Source organism: Canis aureus, chromosome 6 (assembly GCF_053574225.1).
Source record: "Canis aureus isolate CA01 chromosome 6, VMU_Caureus_v.1.0, whole genome shotgun sequence".
Taxonomy (NCBI): Eukaryota; Metazoa; Chordata; class Mammalia; order Carnivora; family Canidae; genus Canis; species Canis aureus.
In genome coordinates this window covers 40,008,608-40,026,697 of record NC_135616.1, presented here as the reverse complement: position 1 = coordinate 40,026,697, position 18,090 = coordinate 40,008,608, and the positions used below count along the sequence as shown (strand labels likewise).

At 60.4% G+C, this 18,090-nt stretch overlaps 2 protein-coding genes across 23 annotated transcripts in view; one reads left to right on the top strand and one right to left on the bottom strand.

Annotated features, from left to right (window-relative positions):
- ARHGEF11 (Rho guanine nucleotide exchange factor 11) overlaps nucleotides 1-5,942 on the top strand; it is an 86,500-nt gene extending 80,558 nt beyond the window's left edge. For 12 of the 17 annotated variants that reach the window (XM_077901177.1, XM_077901173.1, XM_077901164.1 and 9 more), the window contains 8 exons: nucleotides 54-179; nucleotides 496-557; nucleotides 1,367-1,582; nucleotides 1,832-2,158; nucleotides 3,091-3,183; nucleotides 3,839-4,071; nucleotides 4,313-4,511; nucleotides 4,885-5,942. In XM_077901177.1, the coding sequence (XP_077757303.1) occupies nucleotides 54-179; nucleotides 496-557; nucleotides 1,367-1,582; nucleotides 1,832-2,158; nucleotides 3,091-3,183; nucleotides 3,839-4,071; nucleotides 4,313-4,511; nucleotides 4,885-4,943 (1,315 nt within the window). In that variant the 3' untranslated portion in view covers nucleotides 4,944-5,942. The remainder of the gene's footprint in view (nucleotides 1-53; nucleotides 180-495; nucleotides 558-1,366; nucleotides 1,583-1,831; nucleotides 2,159-3,090; nucleotides 3,184-3,838; nucleotides 4,072-4,312; nucleotides 4,512-4,884) is intronic. The other 5 variants (XM_077901175.1, XM_077901168.1, XM_077901167.1 and 2 more) reach the window with 3 other exon arrangements.
- A 1,343-nt stretch (nucleotides 5,943-7,285) lies between these two features.
- LRRC71 (leucine rich repeat containing 71) lies at nucleotides 7,286-17,798 on the bottom strand. 6 transcript variants are annotated; one of them, XM_077901181.1, is made up of 15 exons: nucleotides 17,455-17,798; nucleotides 14,474-14,623; nucleotides 14,049-14,174; nucleotides 13,900-13,975; nucleotides 13,650-13,727; nucleotides 11,932-12,000; nucleotides 11,563-11,722; nucleotides 11,250-11,333; nucleotides 11,092-11,181; nucleotides 10,515-10,664; nucleotides 10,294-10,387; nucleotides 9,888-9,976; nucleotides 8,187-8,301; nucleotides 7,758-7,879; nucleotides 7,286-7,557 (listed from the first exon to the last, which is right to left on the bottom strand). In XM_077901181.1, the coding sequence occupies exons 1-15, from the start codon at nucleotides 17,612-17,614 to the stop codon at nucleotides 7,438-7,440; spliced, it is 1,683 nt and encodes a 560-aa protein (XP_077757307.1). In that variant the 5' UTR covers nucleotides 17,615-17,798; the 3' UTR covers nucleotides 7,286-7,437. The 6 variants fall into 6 exon arrangements, with proteins under 6 accessions (XP_077757307.1, XP_077757308.1, XP_077757313.1 ...); XM_077901182.1 differs by having other exon boundaries at nucleotides 8,187-8,298; XM_077901187.1 differs by lacking the exon at nucleotides 17,455-17,798 and adding an exon at nucleotides 17,197-17,332.
- Between the last annotated feature and the right edge of the window lie 292 nt (nucleotides 17,799-18,090).

Here is an 18,090-nt window from a genome sequence, read left to right as displayed (position 1 = left end):
CCTGCAGGCCCTCGTTCTCACCACCAGCCCTCTCTGCTCCTACTGAGCCACAGATGGATGGAGCTCTTGGAGGAGGCCGTGCGGAACGCCACCCGGCGCCCCATTGCTGCCCCAGTGCTTGCCCATCCCCCACCCCCAGATGCCCAGGAGCCAGCACACCAGAGCCCCATACCCACCAGGTACTCACCCTGGAGGCCCTGGTCATCCCAACCAAGAGCCACCTGTTCTCTGCCTCCAAGCTCTTCGAGCCTCTGCCCTCTGACCCTTCTGCTGCCCCCAACCTGGCTGTCCTGGAGACCACGCCTGAAGAGGGAGGGGAATACATGGTTGGGATCCGCCCTCTTCCACAGATGCTAAAGTCTCACTTTTGGCTCCTTCGACCCTCCTTCGCTGTCCATTCTGACACAGGAGTCCAGGATGGCATCCGAGACCCCACCCTCCTGGCTGGTGGAGTCAGACCTCTGGCAGGTGACCTCTGGTGGTTTCTTTCTTCAGGGTAGGTCTGGACAGCTCAGAGGTGTTCCACAGCGAACCAGAATCCGGGTTGCTGCCTGGAGGTATATCCCCTGGATGGTCTTTGCAGAAACCGCCCCCCCCCCCCCCCCGCCCACCAGTGTTGGTAGGACAGGTAGGGATGTGGTCAGAGGTGCGCGTGGGGCAAGAGGAGAGACCGTTGGAGCCAGAAATGTGAACCAAGGAGTGAGTGAGTGAGAAGCGGGTCCTGAGAGCGTGTAGACAGGCTCACCTGGATGGAGGTTCCCACCCTGGCTCTCTGGGGACAGGTATTTAGCGGTGGAGGGAGAGGAGCGCTGGGGATCCAGCTGGGTATTTCCATGGAGAACAACATGCCCATGGGACACCTTTCCTGGGATGGGACTGGTGGTGGGGCAAGGGGTCCTGCACAGGAATCTCATTAAGTCTCTCTGGGGCCCTGGGTTTAGACAGAAATCTGCCAGGCTCCTTGTCTGGTTCCCTTTTCTGCTTCCTCCTCACCTCCTCTGGGTCTGGGCACACAGGTCTTCTCTGGCTCTCTATCTGCAGTATGCATGGCGCTCCTGCCATGTAGGAGCCTGCGCTCTGGCTTCTTTCCTACAGCCCTGCCCACCTGGGTTACCCATGTCACGGTACAGTGTTATTTCCAGGCGTCTCTGCACTGGTAGTGAAGCCCCACACAGGCAGGGATCTTTGTTTTGTTACCGATGTACACCAAGACCCTGGGGACCGTGTCTGGTCATAGTAGGTACTCAGTAGACATTCATGGATTGAACCAGCCAGTGTTCCAGTCCCTTGAATCCAGAGCTGGGCGTGGGGTCAACCCCATGTGCCTCCCCTCCCCTGCCTTACACTGCCCTCCCATCCAAAACAGGCCCTGGGCCCCAGCAGAGGGTCAGGGGGAAGCACCCGGGCCAGCTAGAGGATCCTGAGCAGGAAAGCAGCATAGAGGAGGAGCTGGGTGCCCTTCCTCACCCCTCTGCATCCCTGGATGGAGAGAGCAGGGGTGGCCGGACACGGGGACCCATCCTCCTGCCCCTCCCAGGCCCTCTGTTCATGGAAGGGCTCGCCGACTCAGCCCTGGAAGATGGTGAGTGCCTGCTGGGCCCCCGCAGCACCGCCACGCCAGGGTGAGCTGCCCCAGACACTGGTACACCCACCTGCTAGAGGGCTCTCCCTGGTTGTGCTTGAGGAGGGAAGGTGTGGAGACCGGTCTGACCACCTGTACCCGCCGTCAGCTCCGCCCCATGACTGAGGCAGCTTCACCAATGTTGAGAGGGGCGGGGCAGAGGGGCAGCACCCCCATGCCGCGGAAGCCACCGCCCACTTTCCCCTCCAGTGGAGAGACTGCGGCACCTGATCCTATGCAGCCTGCTGCCTGGTCACCGCTCCGAAGCACAGCCCACCAGTGAGCCCGAGGATGACCTGACACCTACACCTTCTCTCGTGAGCAGCGCCTGTCACACTGGGGACCCCAGCTCTCCAGGACGAGCTCCCCATGGGGGTGAAGGGCCAGAGCAGGAGGACATGGCTCTCTGTTCTCTGGAACGCCTGCCCCCACGGGCCAGGAATTCTGGGATCTGGGAGTCCCCAGAGTTGGACAGGAACCCAGAGGAAGAGGCTTCAGGGACAGAGGCAGCAGGAAGTTACAAAGTTGTGAGAAAAGGTAAGACAAATGTGTACACCGCCGTGGAGGTAGATACCCAGCTTCCCAGGATAGAGGCGAGCCTTCCACATGGCTCTGTGTTCTGGAAGCCAAGTGTGCAGTCTCATGCCGGGTCCCAGCAGGAGACGCTGCTACACACAGAGGCTTTGGAGTCGGACAGCTGAGGTTCAGAGCCCATTCCCTCATGCCCACGATAGACAAAACTGTGTGCCGTTTCTGAACGTCACTCTGTAACCCAAGGACATCAGTCGTGCCTGGCACAAACCAGCTGCCTGTAAAAGCTTTCACTCATGTTCTTCACAGAAGTCCCAGTCCTGCCTTGGGACCCTGTGCTCTCCTCGGGGGCCTCAGGCCTGACACAGAGCAGATGCTCGTGGCCGCAGCGAGGGCACTGGTGGTGTGGGGCTGGAAGCAGAAGGTGGGGTGGGGGACAAAGCTAGGAGGGTGCATGGTGAGCCAGCATGGCAGTGGGAAGGCCCCCAGCGCGTGGGCGGCATCGGGCCCTTTGGAGCTGCTAGGATGGGGGCTCCAGAGGGCAGAGCAGTGAGCTCGGGGACGGGGACAGGGACAGGGAATCGGTGGGAGGAGACCAACGGGAAAGATGAAGGGCAATAGGTGCTCCCATGGTGGGTGGGGTCTATCCTTACTGGATCCTCACTGGTGCTGGGCTCAGCCTCCCTACCCCAAGCGCTTTTTGCCCCTTCTGCCCCAGGTCCACCCTCTCTCCTGGTTTCTGGGAACTGACCTTCCTTCTCTGCCCTTTGGTGAACTGGTGGACAGCTTCTCTGCAGCCCCTTGGGCATCTTTCAGTGCGACCTGTGCTCACTTTGTTGTTCCTTCTTCTCTTTCTCCCCTTGCTGCCTTCTTTCCCCTTCCCGCTCCTCTTCCCTCTCCTGGCCTCTGCCTCCCTGGTGGCGGTGGCCCCCATGCAGCTGAGGTGGTGGGCAGCAGGGCTGTCACTGCGCTACCAGAGAGCCAGTCAGGGCCTGAGCCGCCCGAAGTGGAAGGCGGAGCCAAGGCTGCGGGTAATGAACTTCCCCTGGGAGGCAGAACTGGGCCCTGGCCCAAGTGTGGGGCCTGTAGGGGCAGATGTGGGCTTTGGGACATGACCCCTGCCTGCAGTCACTGGACCAGGCAAGAGTAGCACCTGGGGACAGGGAGAGGCCTCAGGCAGCCTAGTCAGGAGCTGATGCTGAATCTGGAGATAGGAGGAGGAGACACGACCTGGCCACGTCCTTGGTGCCTCCCCTCCTTCTCCCTCCAGTATATCTGATCTCCTGTGTGAACCGAGGAGTCTCTGATCCTGCAGTTGGGGCAGGGGCTGTGTGGCAGTTTATTGGCAGAGCTGGAGATGGGGCAGATGTGAAGGGGCCTCCCTGGGCCCCCTCTACCCCTCCTTCAAGGACAGGAAGGCACTCTCATCTCTCTGACCTCCCGCCCTAAGCATTTCCACCCCCGCCACCATGTAGGCTGGGCTGAGCAGAAGGGCCACCTAGAAGGCTTTCTGGAGGAGGAGGACCTTTAGGGACTGGCGGGCAGGGTGAGGCCAGCATATGCTGAGCTTCTCCACAGGATGGCTCCCCAGGGCCCATGGGTCCGCGTGGGGGCTGCTGGGGGCACGTGGGGTGGCTCCCACTTCCTCTGAATCAGCCTCCTAATCTCCTTTTGCCATGGGGACAGGAAACTGCTTTTATGTCAGCATGCCAGCAGGACCCCCCGACTCCACCACTGAGCCCTCCCAGCCCAACAGCCTCCCTGTCTGGCAGACAGAACCAGAACCACAGGCCCAGCTTCAGGGAGGCAGTGGAGGCTGCAGGCGCCCCAGCCGCTCCCCACCCAGCATGGCCCTCAGGGACGTGGGCAATATCTTCCACACCATCGAGCAACTCACCGTCAAGCTCAACAGGCTCAAGGTGGGGGAGTGCGGAGGGATGGGAGGCCTCGGGCCCCTGGGGGTCTTCAGTCCTTTGTCCCTAGACCCATCACCCCCATGAGCAAGGTATATCCTCTGGCCTGTGATCTCCCCACAGCACCCCCAGCTCCCCTGGAGCACAGAGCTATCCCCTGGGCCTAGCGAGGGTGTGGCAGCCCTGCCCTTTTCCCAGGGCCCTGACGCACAGGACCGAGGTCAGACATCCCCCATGGCTCTTCCAGGACATGGAGCTTGCCCACAGGGAGCTGCTCAGGTCGCTTGCAGGAGAGTCGTCCGGTGGCACCACACCTGTGGGCAGCTTCCACACCGAGGCGGCCAGATGGACAGACCACTCCCTGTCACCTCCAGCCAGGGAACCTCTGGCCTCTGACTCCAGGGACAGCCATCAGCCAGGGCCATGCTCTGAGGACGGTGAGGGAGGTGATGCCCTCTGGGTACCCATGTGGGGCGAGTGGGGGGTTCCTCATCCGCCCCCCCAGCATAGTTAATTCATATACTCAACTTCAGAAAGAGATCTTTTCAGGGAAACCCTACAGAAGCCCCCCCTAAAAATGGGAAACTGTCCTTGGATTAGAGAGAGAATGAAGCAGGGGAGCTGGTCTCCCACCTAAAACCTGCTCTGGGCTGGAACCAGATGCAGGGGGTGAAGGTCGCAGCACACAGCTACCCATGACCTTGTCACAGAGGGATGGCACTGGAGGAGGCACTCGCACGAGCACCACAGTGGGTGGGGGCGTTAGAGGGAGGGTCACCCCAGGCCAGCTCCTCACAGTCCTCCCCGCCGCATCCACAGGCTCCAATACCCCCCTGGAAGATGGCACAACACACGCAGCCTCATCCCCGGGACTGTAGCTGTGCAAACCTCCAGATTGCCTGCATCATCCCCACTCCTCCTCTGGGGACCGGCCCAGGGAGGGGCACATGGCAGGGAGACCCCAGGGGAGGGGCACATGGCAGGGAGACCCCAGGGGAGCCCCGCATGTCCTTGGTCTGCTCATGTCTGGGTTGAGTTCCAGTGTCTTCTCCCTCCAGCCGTTCTCCCACCCCCCCACTCCCCCACCAGGGCCTCTCCTGAGCATGCGGACTGCATCTGCAAGGCCCCCAGACACACAGGTGAAAGGAGGAGGCTCTGTGTACATGCACTTTCTTCCTCCCTCCTTTGTAGGACCCCAGGGCTGAGGTGGGGTACCTCCGCCTCTCCCTTCTTTGTCACTTTGGTTTCCTATAAATATGTATGTACTGTATGTGCATCTTGCTTTGTAAATAACTTTGACCTGTTTTGTTTCTGTTCCTGGGGGGCCAGAGGCAGTTACAGAAGGGACAGCTCACATCTCCTAGTTACAGCCCCACCCAGAGTCAGGGCCCCAAGGGGGACACAGCCCTGGGCACCCAGGTCCCAGCCCACCTGGCTTGAGAGCCCAGTCCCTGCGGCCTGGGCTCTGAGGATGCATCTTCTTCGGGGGAATCCCTGACCCTACTTCTGTCCACCCCACCCCATTCTCTCCCTAGAGGAAACCAGTATATCAGGTACGGCCCTAAAAACCAGGCCCCAGGATGAGAGGCAGGGGGTGTGAATGCTGGAATCCCCATGTTAACCCAGGACCATCTCCAGAGCCACTACAGCATCGGCCGTTTGTCCCATGCCAGCTCCCCCTAGAATATCCACACTGTGCTAGGTGTATATATACATATATATATAAATATATATATAATATATAAAATATAGAGATGGAAATGACTGTTTTCCTGTTAAAATAATGTATACTCTTTTTCTCATGGTTAAGTTTTTTTTTGTTTTTGTTTTTGTTTTGTTTTTTGTTTTTAAGAAAAGTTAAATATTCTTCAACTCTGGTGGTATGTGTGTGATTTCTGGAGCTGCTCTGATAAAAGATCCTGTGGTGGCTCTCAGGATTGGGTGGAGGGCACAGAAGGCAGTCCCCAGACCCACCTGTGGCCACAGACTCCCCCAAAGCTTCTGATGTACACACACTGAGCCATGGTTGAGTAGACAGTTCTATAGCCCCATGGCCAAAGCAGGAAAAGACCCAGAACCCATGGAATAAACTCGCACAGGAGATGGTCCAGGACAAAATGGGGACAGGGGGCATGTCAGAGGCTGAGCGTCACCATCTGTGGCCTCCTAAGGCCTCCTGACGGCCCTGGAAGCCAGCACGGCACCCACAGCCACATCCCTAGACCTCCTACCTGTCTGCCTGCACTGATGGACCAGGGGACAAACTCCCTTTCAGCTCTGGCTCCTGCTCCCTCAGACCTAGCACATGTGACCTGCCAACCTCATGAACTTGGGGTCCAGGCGGGCACCCAGAACTCCTACAGGGGTCATCGGAGCTGGAGGAGGACAAGGGCCCTGCAGCACGCTCGGTGGGGGGGGGCCCTCCAAAGCTGATCTCTGTTCCCTGCAGCAGCTCAGCAGCCAGGTGCCCAGAGGCACAGAGACCCCCAGAGTGAGAGCAGGGGAGCCTCACAGGGTGGGCATCTGGGCCAGGTGAGCGGATATCCATGGGCAGAGGGGATGTGGCCAGGTTAAATCTGCCGGGGCACAAAGGACACTTCTGGAAGCTCCCAGAGACCAGCCCCGTGCTCCCTGGGCCCATCCACAGGTTGTCTCAGGTCGGGCAGCTCTCCAGGCTTCCGTGCCCACCCACCATCTGGGCGTCCCTGCTTCAGACTGCAGGTGAACCTGCCAACACCTGCGGCCGAAGGTATAGGCTTCCGTGGAGCTTGGCCTTTGCTACACAGATGCGGAGAGACTTCGCACCCTTTCCAAAATAGCCTGCCCATTCTGCATGTCCTTGGCTGAGTCTTTGTCTCCTCCGAACCAATCAAATACCTGAGGCCCATGGGGAGATGTGGGAGAGGGGAGGCCAGGAATGGCAGAACTGGAGCCCCACATATGCCCCTTCTGCTGGTCTTGTGCATGTGGGTGCCAATCCCAGGTCTTCCCTGCACCCCTCCAATCTGCCTCTGAGACCAAAGGCTGAATGCAGATCCTGGCACATCCCATGTCCTCCGGGGAGCACAGGTGAAGAGAGCAAGCAAGAAGCCTGCCAGAGGAGGCAGGAGAGCCACACTCCTGCTGCCTGGGGCCAAGGGCCAAGTGTGTCCCCAACAGAACGCAAACCCTTCAGCCATTTCTGGCATGACATGAACAGACGGAGTCCAAACATTCCACATAGTTCTGGAACCAAGTTTTCATACCACCTCAGGGGGAAAAGTAGAGCCGTAGAGTTTGTTCAGAACCTGAGGTCTCCCCCCAGGGAGGCCAGCCCACCACACAGCCAGCAGGACTGCAGCAGCCCAGGGTCTGGGGAGAGGTGGGTGGGGGCTAGGTGGAGGAAGCCATGCTGTCCTCCTCTCTGGGCTTGGCCTTACTGATGGGATCCCTTGACAGCATCAGCTCCTGGATCATGGTGTACGTGGGACATTGTGGGGAGAAGTAGTTTTTCTGAAGGAGGGAAAGGAGTGCCCATTGAGGAAGGATGAGGATCGGTCCCCTGGGAGAAGACATTTCCGGGGACAGGGTGGGGAGGGGCAGAGGGAAGGCACAGTGGTCCAGGCTGCCCGTCTGGCCGCAGGAGCCCTGGAGGCAGCTGTGGGGACCAGCATCAAGGAAACCCTGGCCCTGCTTGGAAGCAGGGAACTCACCGCCAGGGACAGGCACAGCAGCCCCACAGGGCCCTTGGTTGGGCTCTTGGACTTGGAGAACTCAGCCTGGTGCTGCACGGTGGCCAGGAAGCCCTCCAGCCCCACATCTGTGATGCGGTTTCCTGGTGGAGAGAGCGGCCCAGGTGGTGCCCCACTCCTCCCCCCACTTCTCTGCTGCCCCCTCTGCCCTTCCTGCCTCATTTCCCACCCACTTCTCTCTCCCAAAGCTAACAGACTGAAGCAGGCCCTGAGCTGCTGTCCCCACCTCCCTCACCCCCAGTGCAGGAGGGCCACCACCCTCACTGTGCCCAACTGTGGCACAACCATGTTCTACTCCATGGAGACGGGGCTGGTGACACCCCTGAGGCAGCACAGGGCCCCTGTGGCCCCGGGGAGGACGAGGACGGCGGGGGTGCTCGGCAGACATACGCATGAGGTTGAGGTGCAGAAGGACCTTGTTCCCGGGCATGAACACCTTCCCGTCTCGGTGCTCCACGGGTTCCAGGAGAGGGTTCACCACCTCCGATGCTTCAGCCACCAGCTGCTAAAGAAGAGGGACTGCAGCGGGTAGAGGGAGGCCGCCGAAAGGCCACAGGCCACAGCCCCGCTGAGGACCAGCTACAGGCCAGGCTTTGTCCCTGGGGGCCAGGGATATGGACGTGAGCCTGCGCACCCCCCACCCCGGAAGCAACCATGGGGAAAGTGAGCTGGGAACCAGAATGGGCACAACCCCAGCACAGAGTGCACACAGCCCAGAGGGGGCCCCAGCCCAGAACAGTCTCCTGGGGCAGCGGCCAGTACACTCAAGCTGGCAGGGCATGCGGTCGAGACTGGAGGAGGGGGAGGGGAGAGGAGGGGGTGGGGGAGAAAGACCATCCAGGCAAGAAAACAGCCAGAGCAAAGGCAGAAGCAGTCTTCGGCACTGGAGTTTCCAGAGCAGTGTGGGCGACCTGACCCCCGGGGAGATAGGGGAGGCCCACAGACCAGCCAATTGCAACAGCGGGTCAGGACAGGAGGGCCAAAGCAAACCCCACGGTGGGGATGGGGGTGCCTGGCTCACTCCATTGGAGAAACAAGCCTGCCACTTTAGATCTCGGGGTTGTGAGTTCAAGCCCCACATTGGGCATTAGATAGATTACTTATTAAAAAAAAAAGGGGGGGGGGATCCCTGGGTGGCTCAGCGGTTTAGCGCCTGCCTTTGGCCCAGGGCACGATCCTGGAGTCGCGGGATTGAGTCCCACATTGGGCTCCCAGCATGGAGCTTGCTTCTCCCTCCTCCTGTGTCTCTGCCCCCCTCTCTCTCTCTCTATGTCTATCATAAATAAATAAATAAATCTTTAAACAAAAAAAAAAGAATTTTGTTAAGGCAGCCCCAGCCCCTTTTTAAAGGCTCCCCAGGTCAGATGGAGGCCCGACTTTCCTCTCTGGCAAGATCTGGTCTTGGTGCCAGAGAGGACTCCCAAGAGGAGAGACCCCTCCATGGGTAGGGCAGGAGGTCTCCCGATGGAGGAGACAGAAGGTGAGGACACAGCCCCTGGGGCAGCTGGAGGGCTTGGGCAGGCAGATGCTGTGCAATCTGTAGTCGGGAAGGTTCCGGAGCAAGGTGCAAGTGGGTCCGCAGTGAAGGGGGAAAGGAAGGCTCCAGTAGCAAGACAGAAGGTCCCCCGGGGCCATGCATGGGCGGGCGGTACCCGGTCTGTAAAGGTGCCCTGCCTTCCTGGGAGGCTGCTGGCAGGGGCTAGGGGACAGGCTCGGCCCCTGGAGAGCCCCCCAGCACCTCCATCAGCACCTCCACCAGCACCAGTGCCTACACCAACACCAGCACTTGTACCAGCATCTGTACCAGCACCAGCGCCTGCACCAGCACCTGCACCAGCACCTGAATCAGCACCTGTACCAGCATCTGCACCAGCACCTGCACCTGCATCAGTGCTCAAGGTGGGGGGCAGAGCTGAGAGCACAGAGGAGGCAACTAGTGGGGCCTCCTCCAGCCTGAAGGGAAAGGACCGTGCTCAGTTCCAACCCCCAGTGAGCCGGTGTGAAAGGCGAGGGCACAAGGGGACAATAGGACATGAAGGGGAGCCAGGAACGTGCCACAGGGAGGGGATCACCACCCACCTCCCCTCCTACCTCGGACTCCAGCAGGAAGCTGCGCTTCTCTTTGTTCCCAGTCTTGGGTCCCTTTCCCTTGCTGGGCTTCTGCTCGGGGATGGTGACCTCTGGTAGGGGGACAAGAAAGCACAGGGCAGCCGGGCAGTACTGCCCAGTGGCCCCAAGAGATGCCCCTCAGACCTCAGGACTGGGGCCCAGCAGGTGGTTGGGTCCCTCCTCTCAGGGCAGGGCCACGGGGTGGTTCAGGGAAACAGGATGTTGCTGTGGTGGGGCGGGATGTGGGCCTGCATGGGTCTCCTTGCCAAGAAGACATGTGGCCCAAAGAGGGACAACGGCTCCAGAAGCTGTTCTGGAGGCAGAGGACAGGCCTCCCACAGCCAACCCACTGCTCTTTCTTCCTGCACAGATGGGCTCTGGCACTTACTGCCCTTGCCGGCCTTGCTAGGGTCTTCTTTCTTAGGGGTTCCCTGTGTGGGTGACTGCCCAGACCCTGACTTCTCCTCCTTCTTCGCCACTTCCTATGGAGCGTGCAAGAGAAGCAATGGAAGCTCTGCCTCCCTGGAGCCTGAGCAGGTGTGGGAAGGGGGCCCCCTCTGATCCCTTCCAGAGCCCTCCTCCCTCTACCCCTGCTCGCATCATACCCACCCCTGACTTATCTTTTTTCTTGCTCTGGCTTTTTGGGGTCTTCGTCGTTTGGGTCTTGTCTGCCTTTTCTGCCAACGCAGCACTGCTGACCCCCATCAGGGGGTTCTTATCCCGCTCTGTTTTGGAATCCCCATGTCGGGAGGAGGAAGGCTGCACTTACAAAGGGAAGAAGATGGGAGAGGCCGTTGGCATCCCTTCCTCAAGGAGGAGGGAGAGGAGCTTCGGGCCTGACAGCGCTCCCGCCCCATCTCCTTGCCTAAATGCCCATGTTGTGGGGGACCACTCTGGGGGAACAAGCTGGGGTAGCGGCTCAGACTCAGACTAGGGAGGCAGTTGTAGGGCACTTTGACTGAACAAAGTGCAGGCACTGCTCCAAGTGCATTAGGTGAATTCACTGGGTCAGTCCTCTCCAAGGGGAAGCAGCCAGTGCGCAGGTGAGCCAACAGCCCCAGGGCCCTGGCTGCCGCCCAGCCGCTCCAAAGCTCTAACTCTGTCCACTCCCTTGACCCACGCACGGCTGCCCGCAGACACGCTGGGCAGCTGGGGCGCAGACATGCCCGGGGGCCATGGGGCTCACCGATCGTGAGCGCTCCTGCGACCCCTTCTCCAGCAGGAGGCGGCGGCGCTCCACCACCTCGGTGTGTGTCAGCTCAAAGGGGCGCAGGACCTGGGGCAGGGGGCCCGGTCAGACGCCAGCCTGGACCCGGGTCCCCACCCCACTGCCACCGCACCCACCTCAGCCAGCTTCAGGGCGCCCTGGTCCTGGATGCGGTTGTGTGCCAGGGACAGCCAGAGCAGGGCTCGGTTCAGCCGGAGGCCCTGGGGCAGTGGGGAGGACACGAGGACACCGTGAGCCCCCAGCTGGCCGCCCTGCTCCCCACTCCCAGTTCTGTCCTTCCATCCCCGCTCCTGGGTCCCACCCTCCATCCCTGCTCCCTGCCTCAGGTCCCCACACCCCCATCCTTGCTCCCAGCTCAGGGGGTCCTTGCTCCCCATTCTGTGGCCCCAGCCCAGGATCTCTTCTCCCTGGTCCCCACCAGACACACACGTCTGCGATGTAGCTGGTGCCTGCGTCCCCGATGTGGTTGAAGCCCAGGTTGAGCGAGACCAGGGTCCGGTTGCAGCTGTGCAGTGTGGACAGAGCCTGACCCAGCAGCTGCGCCCCATGGTCATTGATGTTGTTGTTCCGCAGGGACAAGTGCGAGATCCTGAGTGTGCGGGCAGGGGCGGGAGGGGAGAGCAGGCTCGCTGGGAACTTGGGGTGGGGTTCGCCTCTCCGGAGGGCCAGAGGGCCAAGGGTGGAGGGACAGCAATCGAGGGTCCGTGGGGAGGTGATGGAGGGTGGGGAGGGTGAACTAGGGCTGACCTAGCCCAGGAACCAGGCCCAGAGAAAGGGGGTGAGAAAAGGCAGCCTCACGTGCTGTCCAGCGCCATGAGCTTGTGATAGGACTGCTCAGGAAGCGGGTTGCCTTCCAGAGACACCTTTCTGAGGAGGAGGAAGGTCTGAGAACCAGGAGGCACCACTGTGGCCAGAGGAGGAAGGGGTCAGAGAGGACAGGTGGGTCTCCGGGGTGCAGCTTGGAAAGAGTGCAAGGATGACTCTCCCACATAGGAAATTATATGGGACGGAAGTGTAGCCATGCCAATGGGATGGCTCCCCAGCGTTAGTGGCCTATGGTGACCTGGCCTCCTGGATGACTCCAGTCACCACTACCCTCCAGTGTCCATGCCTCATGGAGTCCCTGCCCCTGAGTGTGGCTGAACCTAGTGACTCACTTCTAAATGAATGGGATAGGGCAAAAGCAGTGAGATGTCACTTCTAAGTTTAAATTACAAACAGATTGTGGTCCCCACGTTAGGGGTTGGGGGCTCCCTGGCACGCACTGGGCTGTCTGCCTTCGGAGAGTCTTTGTGTGGGGGTGCTGCAGCTGGTCAGGGTCTTGGATGGAGCTCAGAAGCAGATGCTCTAGCCCAGTCAGGGCACAGCAGTCCCAGCCCCCAGCCACCCCAAGCTGGTGGCACCCAGCTCACCTGTGCCTGTATTTATCTCACACCATGAGATAATAAATATTGGTTATTTTAAGCCACTACATTGAGAGGTGATTTGTGATCCCTCCACAAGCAGTGGCTCCTCCCACAGCTCGGGGAGGTTCGAGGATGTTTTCTAAGTCATAACAAAAATCAAACTAATGGCTAGAAATTTCTCTACTTAAAAATGTTCTCTGATTTATTATCAATGCTCATCCTTTCCGGTTGGCTCACCTTTCACCTAAACCTGATCACATTCATTTTCAATTGTTTGATTATGTTGATCTGAGTTATTTTTGTATCTTAACATGAATTCTACAGTTTTGTTTCTGCTGGATAATTTGTTTCTAGTTCCCGTGATGGAGACAAGATCCATTTCATGGCTTCTCTATGAAGAGTATAGAGGACCTCCAGCTGCAGAAGAGCCATCCCTGCCCTGGAGAAGCGTCCATCCCACCCACGGGGGAAGATGGGCAAGCCAATGTGAGGCGCTGAGGGTTTGTTCTGTGAAGCAGGTAAGTCAAGGCTTCTGGGGGGAGCCTGGAGAAGCATCGTCCAAACCAGCTTTGCAAACCTCACCTATAGCTACACAACTTTACACCCTGTTCTCACCCCCTCCTATTCCTCCTTCACAGCTCAGCTCAGCACACCTCCTCCAAGCAGCCTTCCTGTCTCCCTGAACTCCATCCATGAAATTGGGTGGCACTCCCTCTCTGCCCCCACTCCTTGCTGCCACAGTGTGCACACTGCCCTTGTAGCCCTGCAGTGCCTACCCTAAATCCTTCTCCTTCCCTCACCGGCCTGCCTGGTCCTGGAGGAGCCGAGGCAGCCCTTAGTCCAGTAGGCCCCAGGCAGTGGGGAAGAGGGAAAAACTCCAGGGAAAGAGCGGATGGTGGTGGGGTGACAGGGCACATAAGCCAAGCTCTCTAGGCTTGTGTGGAGAAAAGGGATGTGCTTCTTCTGGTCAGATTGGAGCTTCAAAAACCAGCTCCAGGTACACCACTCCCCTTCCCAAACTGTCCCCCCCCCCCCCCGCCCTGCCCCCCCCCCGCCCCCAGACTGGGGGGGGGAACCTGGGGCCCTCCCCCTTGCCCACTTCCCTCTGACCTGATTGTGGATGAGCAGAGAGGCAGGAGGGCAATGAAAGCCGTCAGGGTCTTATCCGTCAGCCCGACCTTCCACAAGCTGGACTTGGGAGGTACAGACACGGAGCTGGAGACTCCCCTCCTGCCCCACCGGCCCCTCCAGCACCTCCCAGCGGCCAGGCAGGCTTCCGGGCCCCCTCAGTTCTACCTCGCAGGCACCAGAGGCTAGCCCCACGCTGGCCTCTGCCCTCCCCACCCCTGGGTCCCCTCACTTGATGGCCTGCAGCTGGCTGAGCGGAGGCAGACATTTAGAGAAGATACCCAGGATCCGCTCCTCCACCTTCCAACCTGCAGGAGGAGGAGGAAGGCGCCTCAGGCCTGGGGAGGGGGGAGGGGCGGGGGGTGGGGGGGAGAGACTCACCACGGATGTAGATTTCCTTCACCGACTTATCCTCGGGCTCCAGCTCCACCTGGATGGTGGGCCGGAAGAACACATACTTGCTCTCCAGACTGCTGAGGCTGCAAGACGCCGACAGGCGCTGATCGTCTAGAGGCAGAGGTGCGAGGAGACGGGTCAGGACGGAGGAAGCAGAGCCCCTGGCCTGGGGGGGCCAGAGGGGAAGACCCCTCAGGTTGGGGGGGGCGCTAGCCTGGAGGTGCTGCCTCTCGGGCCAGGCCAGTTGGGCTGGGGTTCGGGAGGAGGGCGAGAGACTCAGCCGCTGCCGCCGCCCTCACTGCCGCACTGGCTGCCCTGCGCCCCCGCCCTTCGCCCGCCTGGAGACGGGAGGCTGGGTGGCCCCGGGCGACCCGACCCGGGCAGGCACCCCGGGCCCCTCCGGCACTCACCCAGGGCCGGCTTTTCCGACATCGAGGCCGAGGGGACGGAGGCCGGGTGCGGACGAGGCCGGGGGACGACTTTGGGGAAGTCCGCGTAGCCCGAGCGCGTGCAGAGCTCTGCGAAATCCGTCTCGAGGACCCCGGTGCACTGGTATTCCTCTGCCGGGCGTCGGGAGCGTCGGGTGGCTGTGCCCCCCCCCCCCCACCGAGGGGCAGCAGCGGGAGGCGGGGACCCCACCCCCACCCCCACCCCCCCACGACCGGGACCCCCGCCCGCGGGCCCCTCCTCCAACGCGGGCGTTCTTACAGCCACTTTTCATTTTTATTTAAAGATTTTATTTATTTATTCATGAGAGAGAGAGAGAGAGAGAGGCAGAGGGAGAAGCAGGCCTCATGCAGGGAGCCCGATGTGGGACTCCAGGACCACGCAAGCCCTGGGCCCAAGGTAGGCACTAAACCGCGGAGCCACCCAGGGATCCCCTACAGCCACTTTTTAAACCTGAGATGCGTTGTAAAGACCCGCAGCTGAGAACACTTGAGTGGAAACAGCAGAAAGTCCAGACCCCGGAGAAAGGGGGCCAGTGGGCATGGGGAGTGTACACAACTGGGGCACCTAACCTCCGTGAGGGCACCTCCACCCAGCCACTGCTCAAGGCCGCTTCCCCTCAGCTGCCTGCCCCGGACTCCGCCTCCCACGTACCCCCTGCCCCCCACAACGGACTCCGCCTCCCACCAAGCCCACCCCACCCGCTCAGCTTCCTCTGGTGCCCTTGCTTCCCCAGGGCGCCTAGGGTCACTGGGAAGAAGTAAGGCCTGCTGCCAGCAAAGGTAGGAAGCCAGGAGCACCTCTCCAGTCCCACCCCCCTCCTGCCCCTTGCCCAAACACCCACAGGAGTCCTGCACTTTTATTTACTCGCAAGCAGCATACAGCACTTACTCCTGTCCCACACTTCTCTAAATGCTTTAGAAGTATCAATTCATTCTCAGAGTTACATTAATGCAGACAGCCGCCCACCACATCCCATCCTGAGGGCTATGCAGACCTGGCTGGGTCCCTAGAGGTCCCTTTCTGCTTCCCCATGGGCATTCCAGGAAGAAGTGGTTCCTGGAGGTGGGAAGGGGTGTCCCTGGCCCCAGGGAAAATCTGGCACCCCGCCATCAGGGGAGCACAGATACACAAGACACCTTAGCTCCACGGACACGGTGGTGGAGAGGAGGCTCAGGGAGGTGGGGTAACCCCCTTGCACAGCTGACTCCCACGCACTGCCCGCCTGTCAGGTCATTCCCCCTGCTGCGGGAGCCCCTCAACCCTCCCGGCTCCACGAACACCATCTTTCTCTACACAGGCATTCTCAAACTCCAGCAACACCAGGAAAGGCAGTCAAAACCGCCCCCCCACCCCCACCCCTGCCCCATTCCATGAACTAGGTGGAGTCTGGGAATTTGCATTTCTACAAGCTCACAGTGAGGCCCCAGCTACTGGCCCAGGGACAGCACCTAGAGAGCCTGCTCTAGAACCATACCTAACGGAAGTTGGTGAGACTTGGAAAGGCTGGATCTACGCTTGAGCTAGTGGTTACCTGGGGGACAGGGCAGCTCTAACAGGGCTTGCTCCTGCTCCCTCCCTCCCACACGGACCTTGCCGGTGCACTTCTCAGTGCACTTCTCAAGAAAAGGAAGCCAGCAGATGGGATTTCCTCTAAACCCATAAACCCTTCTACAGCTGCCATCACCCTCTACCCCCTGCATCACCGCCCCCCCCCCCCCACTGCACACAATGCCGCCCTGACTGTCCTGTTGCCCTGTCTCAGCCTCCCTGGGCAGTGGTCACCCCATTCTCTCCCACCTGTCGGCCCAGACCCCCAGGCCAATAGGACTTCCCTGCCAGCTGTGCCTCCCCTAATATCTCCAGGCTTGGTCCTGCATGCTCTGCTCTTCTCTGGTTACACTTCCTCCTGTCCCAGTGGAATCTCTTTCCTCCCCAGGCCTTAAATAGGCTCGGACCTCAGCAGCTCCCAAAGCGACATCTCCAGCCCTATCCTCCCTTGAGTGCTCCCGATCTGTGTGTCCAGCTGTCCAGCTGACATCACCTCAAACCCTTTCCCTCTCAAAGCAGACGGATTTGAATCCAGAAGCCTTCCAATAGGGGTGCCTGGCTGGCTCAGTTGGTAGAGCATGTGACCTTTGATCTCAGGTCTGAGTTCGAGCCCCACATTGGGTGTGAGGCCTACTTAAAAAAAAAAAAAAAAAAAGCCTTCCAACAAATCCCCTGCCTGGATCACCCATTTGGGTTGGGGTTCTTTCACATGCAGTAATAGAGAGCCACATGCTTACTTGTACTCTGCCAATGATTTTCTTTGCCCAGAAAATGTGAATGGACTGTGTGCATATTGTTCTCTCCGTATCTAGAAAGTGATTGTTGAATGAGTGAGTGAATGAAAGTCAAAGACACCTCCTGGTAGGTTCCCTATCAGGTGTCCTATCACTCTCTCTTCTTCTCTCAGTACATCTTATCACATCTTATTGTATTTGTCAGTATCCCAAACCCCAGTGCGAGTTCTCTGGGATCAAGCTCAATTCAAACATCTATCAAACTGAGTTTCGGGGGCCAGGCTTGGGGTTCTGTGTGATTTGCTTCCTGAGATGGAGCAGAGAGCTGGTCACACGGGAGCTGCACAACGTGCATTTGTGAAGGACCAAAGGGATTTGAAGTTTACAAAACACTTTCTCACCAGCGTCTCCACCGCTCCCACATCTCCGCACTCTAGAGAGAGAGGGTGCGCAAGGCCACACTCCTAGGGACGGTTACCACGCAGAGCACCCTGTCTCGTGCGCGCCCGCGCTGAGCACAGCGCTCCTTAGCCCCAGAGATGCCTCGATCGTGTCCCGGCTCGGCTGCCCCCGGCACCACAGCGTCTTTCCGCACCGGGGCAGCCCCGGCACCACCACCGCGCCCACCGGCGGTGCGCCCAGCCGCGCCGCCCGCCTACCAGGGTTCTTGGGCTCCTCCTCGCCCACTGGCGGCAGGACGGTGGCCGGCTTCTCCTTGGCCCCGCGGTCCCCCTTCTTGGTCACTGCGCCGGACGCCTTCTGGGTCCCGGGACGCGGTGCCCTGGGGGAGGTCCCCGGCGCGCTCGCCTCCCCCGACATGCCGGTGCGGTCCTCAGCGCCTCTGGGACGGCCCAGGGGGCCAGGAGGCGAGACAGGGCTCCGTGGGGTTCGCCCGGGGGATGGCGGAACTGGGGATCTCTACTCCGCCCCTCCCTGCGGCGTCGCGTCTGCGTCCCCCTCCACGACAACCGTGAGCGGCGGGCTGGCGGGCGGGAGCAACTGCAGAGCGCGCGGGGCCACCTGGGGGCGCCGCAGAGCCTCCGCTGGGGCCGGGAGCCCGGGGGCGGAGCCACAGTCGGGGGCGGGGCGGGCGGAGCTGCAGGGGGCGGAGCTGCGCGGGGGCGGGGCGGAACCGCAGGGGGGGTGGACCATCCCGGGGGCGGGGCCAGGGCGGGGCGTCCCGGGGGCGGAGCCACAGTCGGGGCGGGAGCGGAGCCGAGGATGGAGCCCGAGGGAGGAGCGGGGCCGGGAGCCCTCCAAATGCACGCAGGAGGCTACAGCCCTAGAGAGTGGGA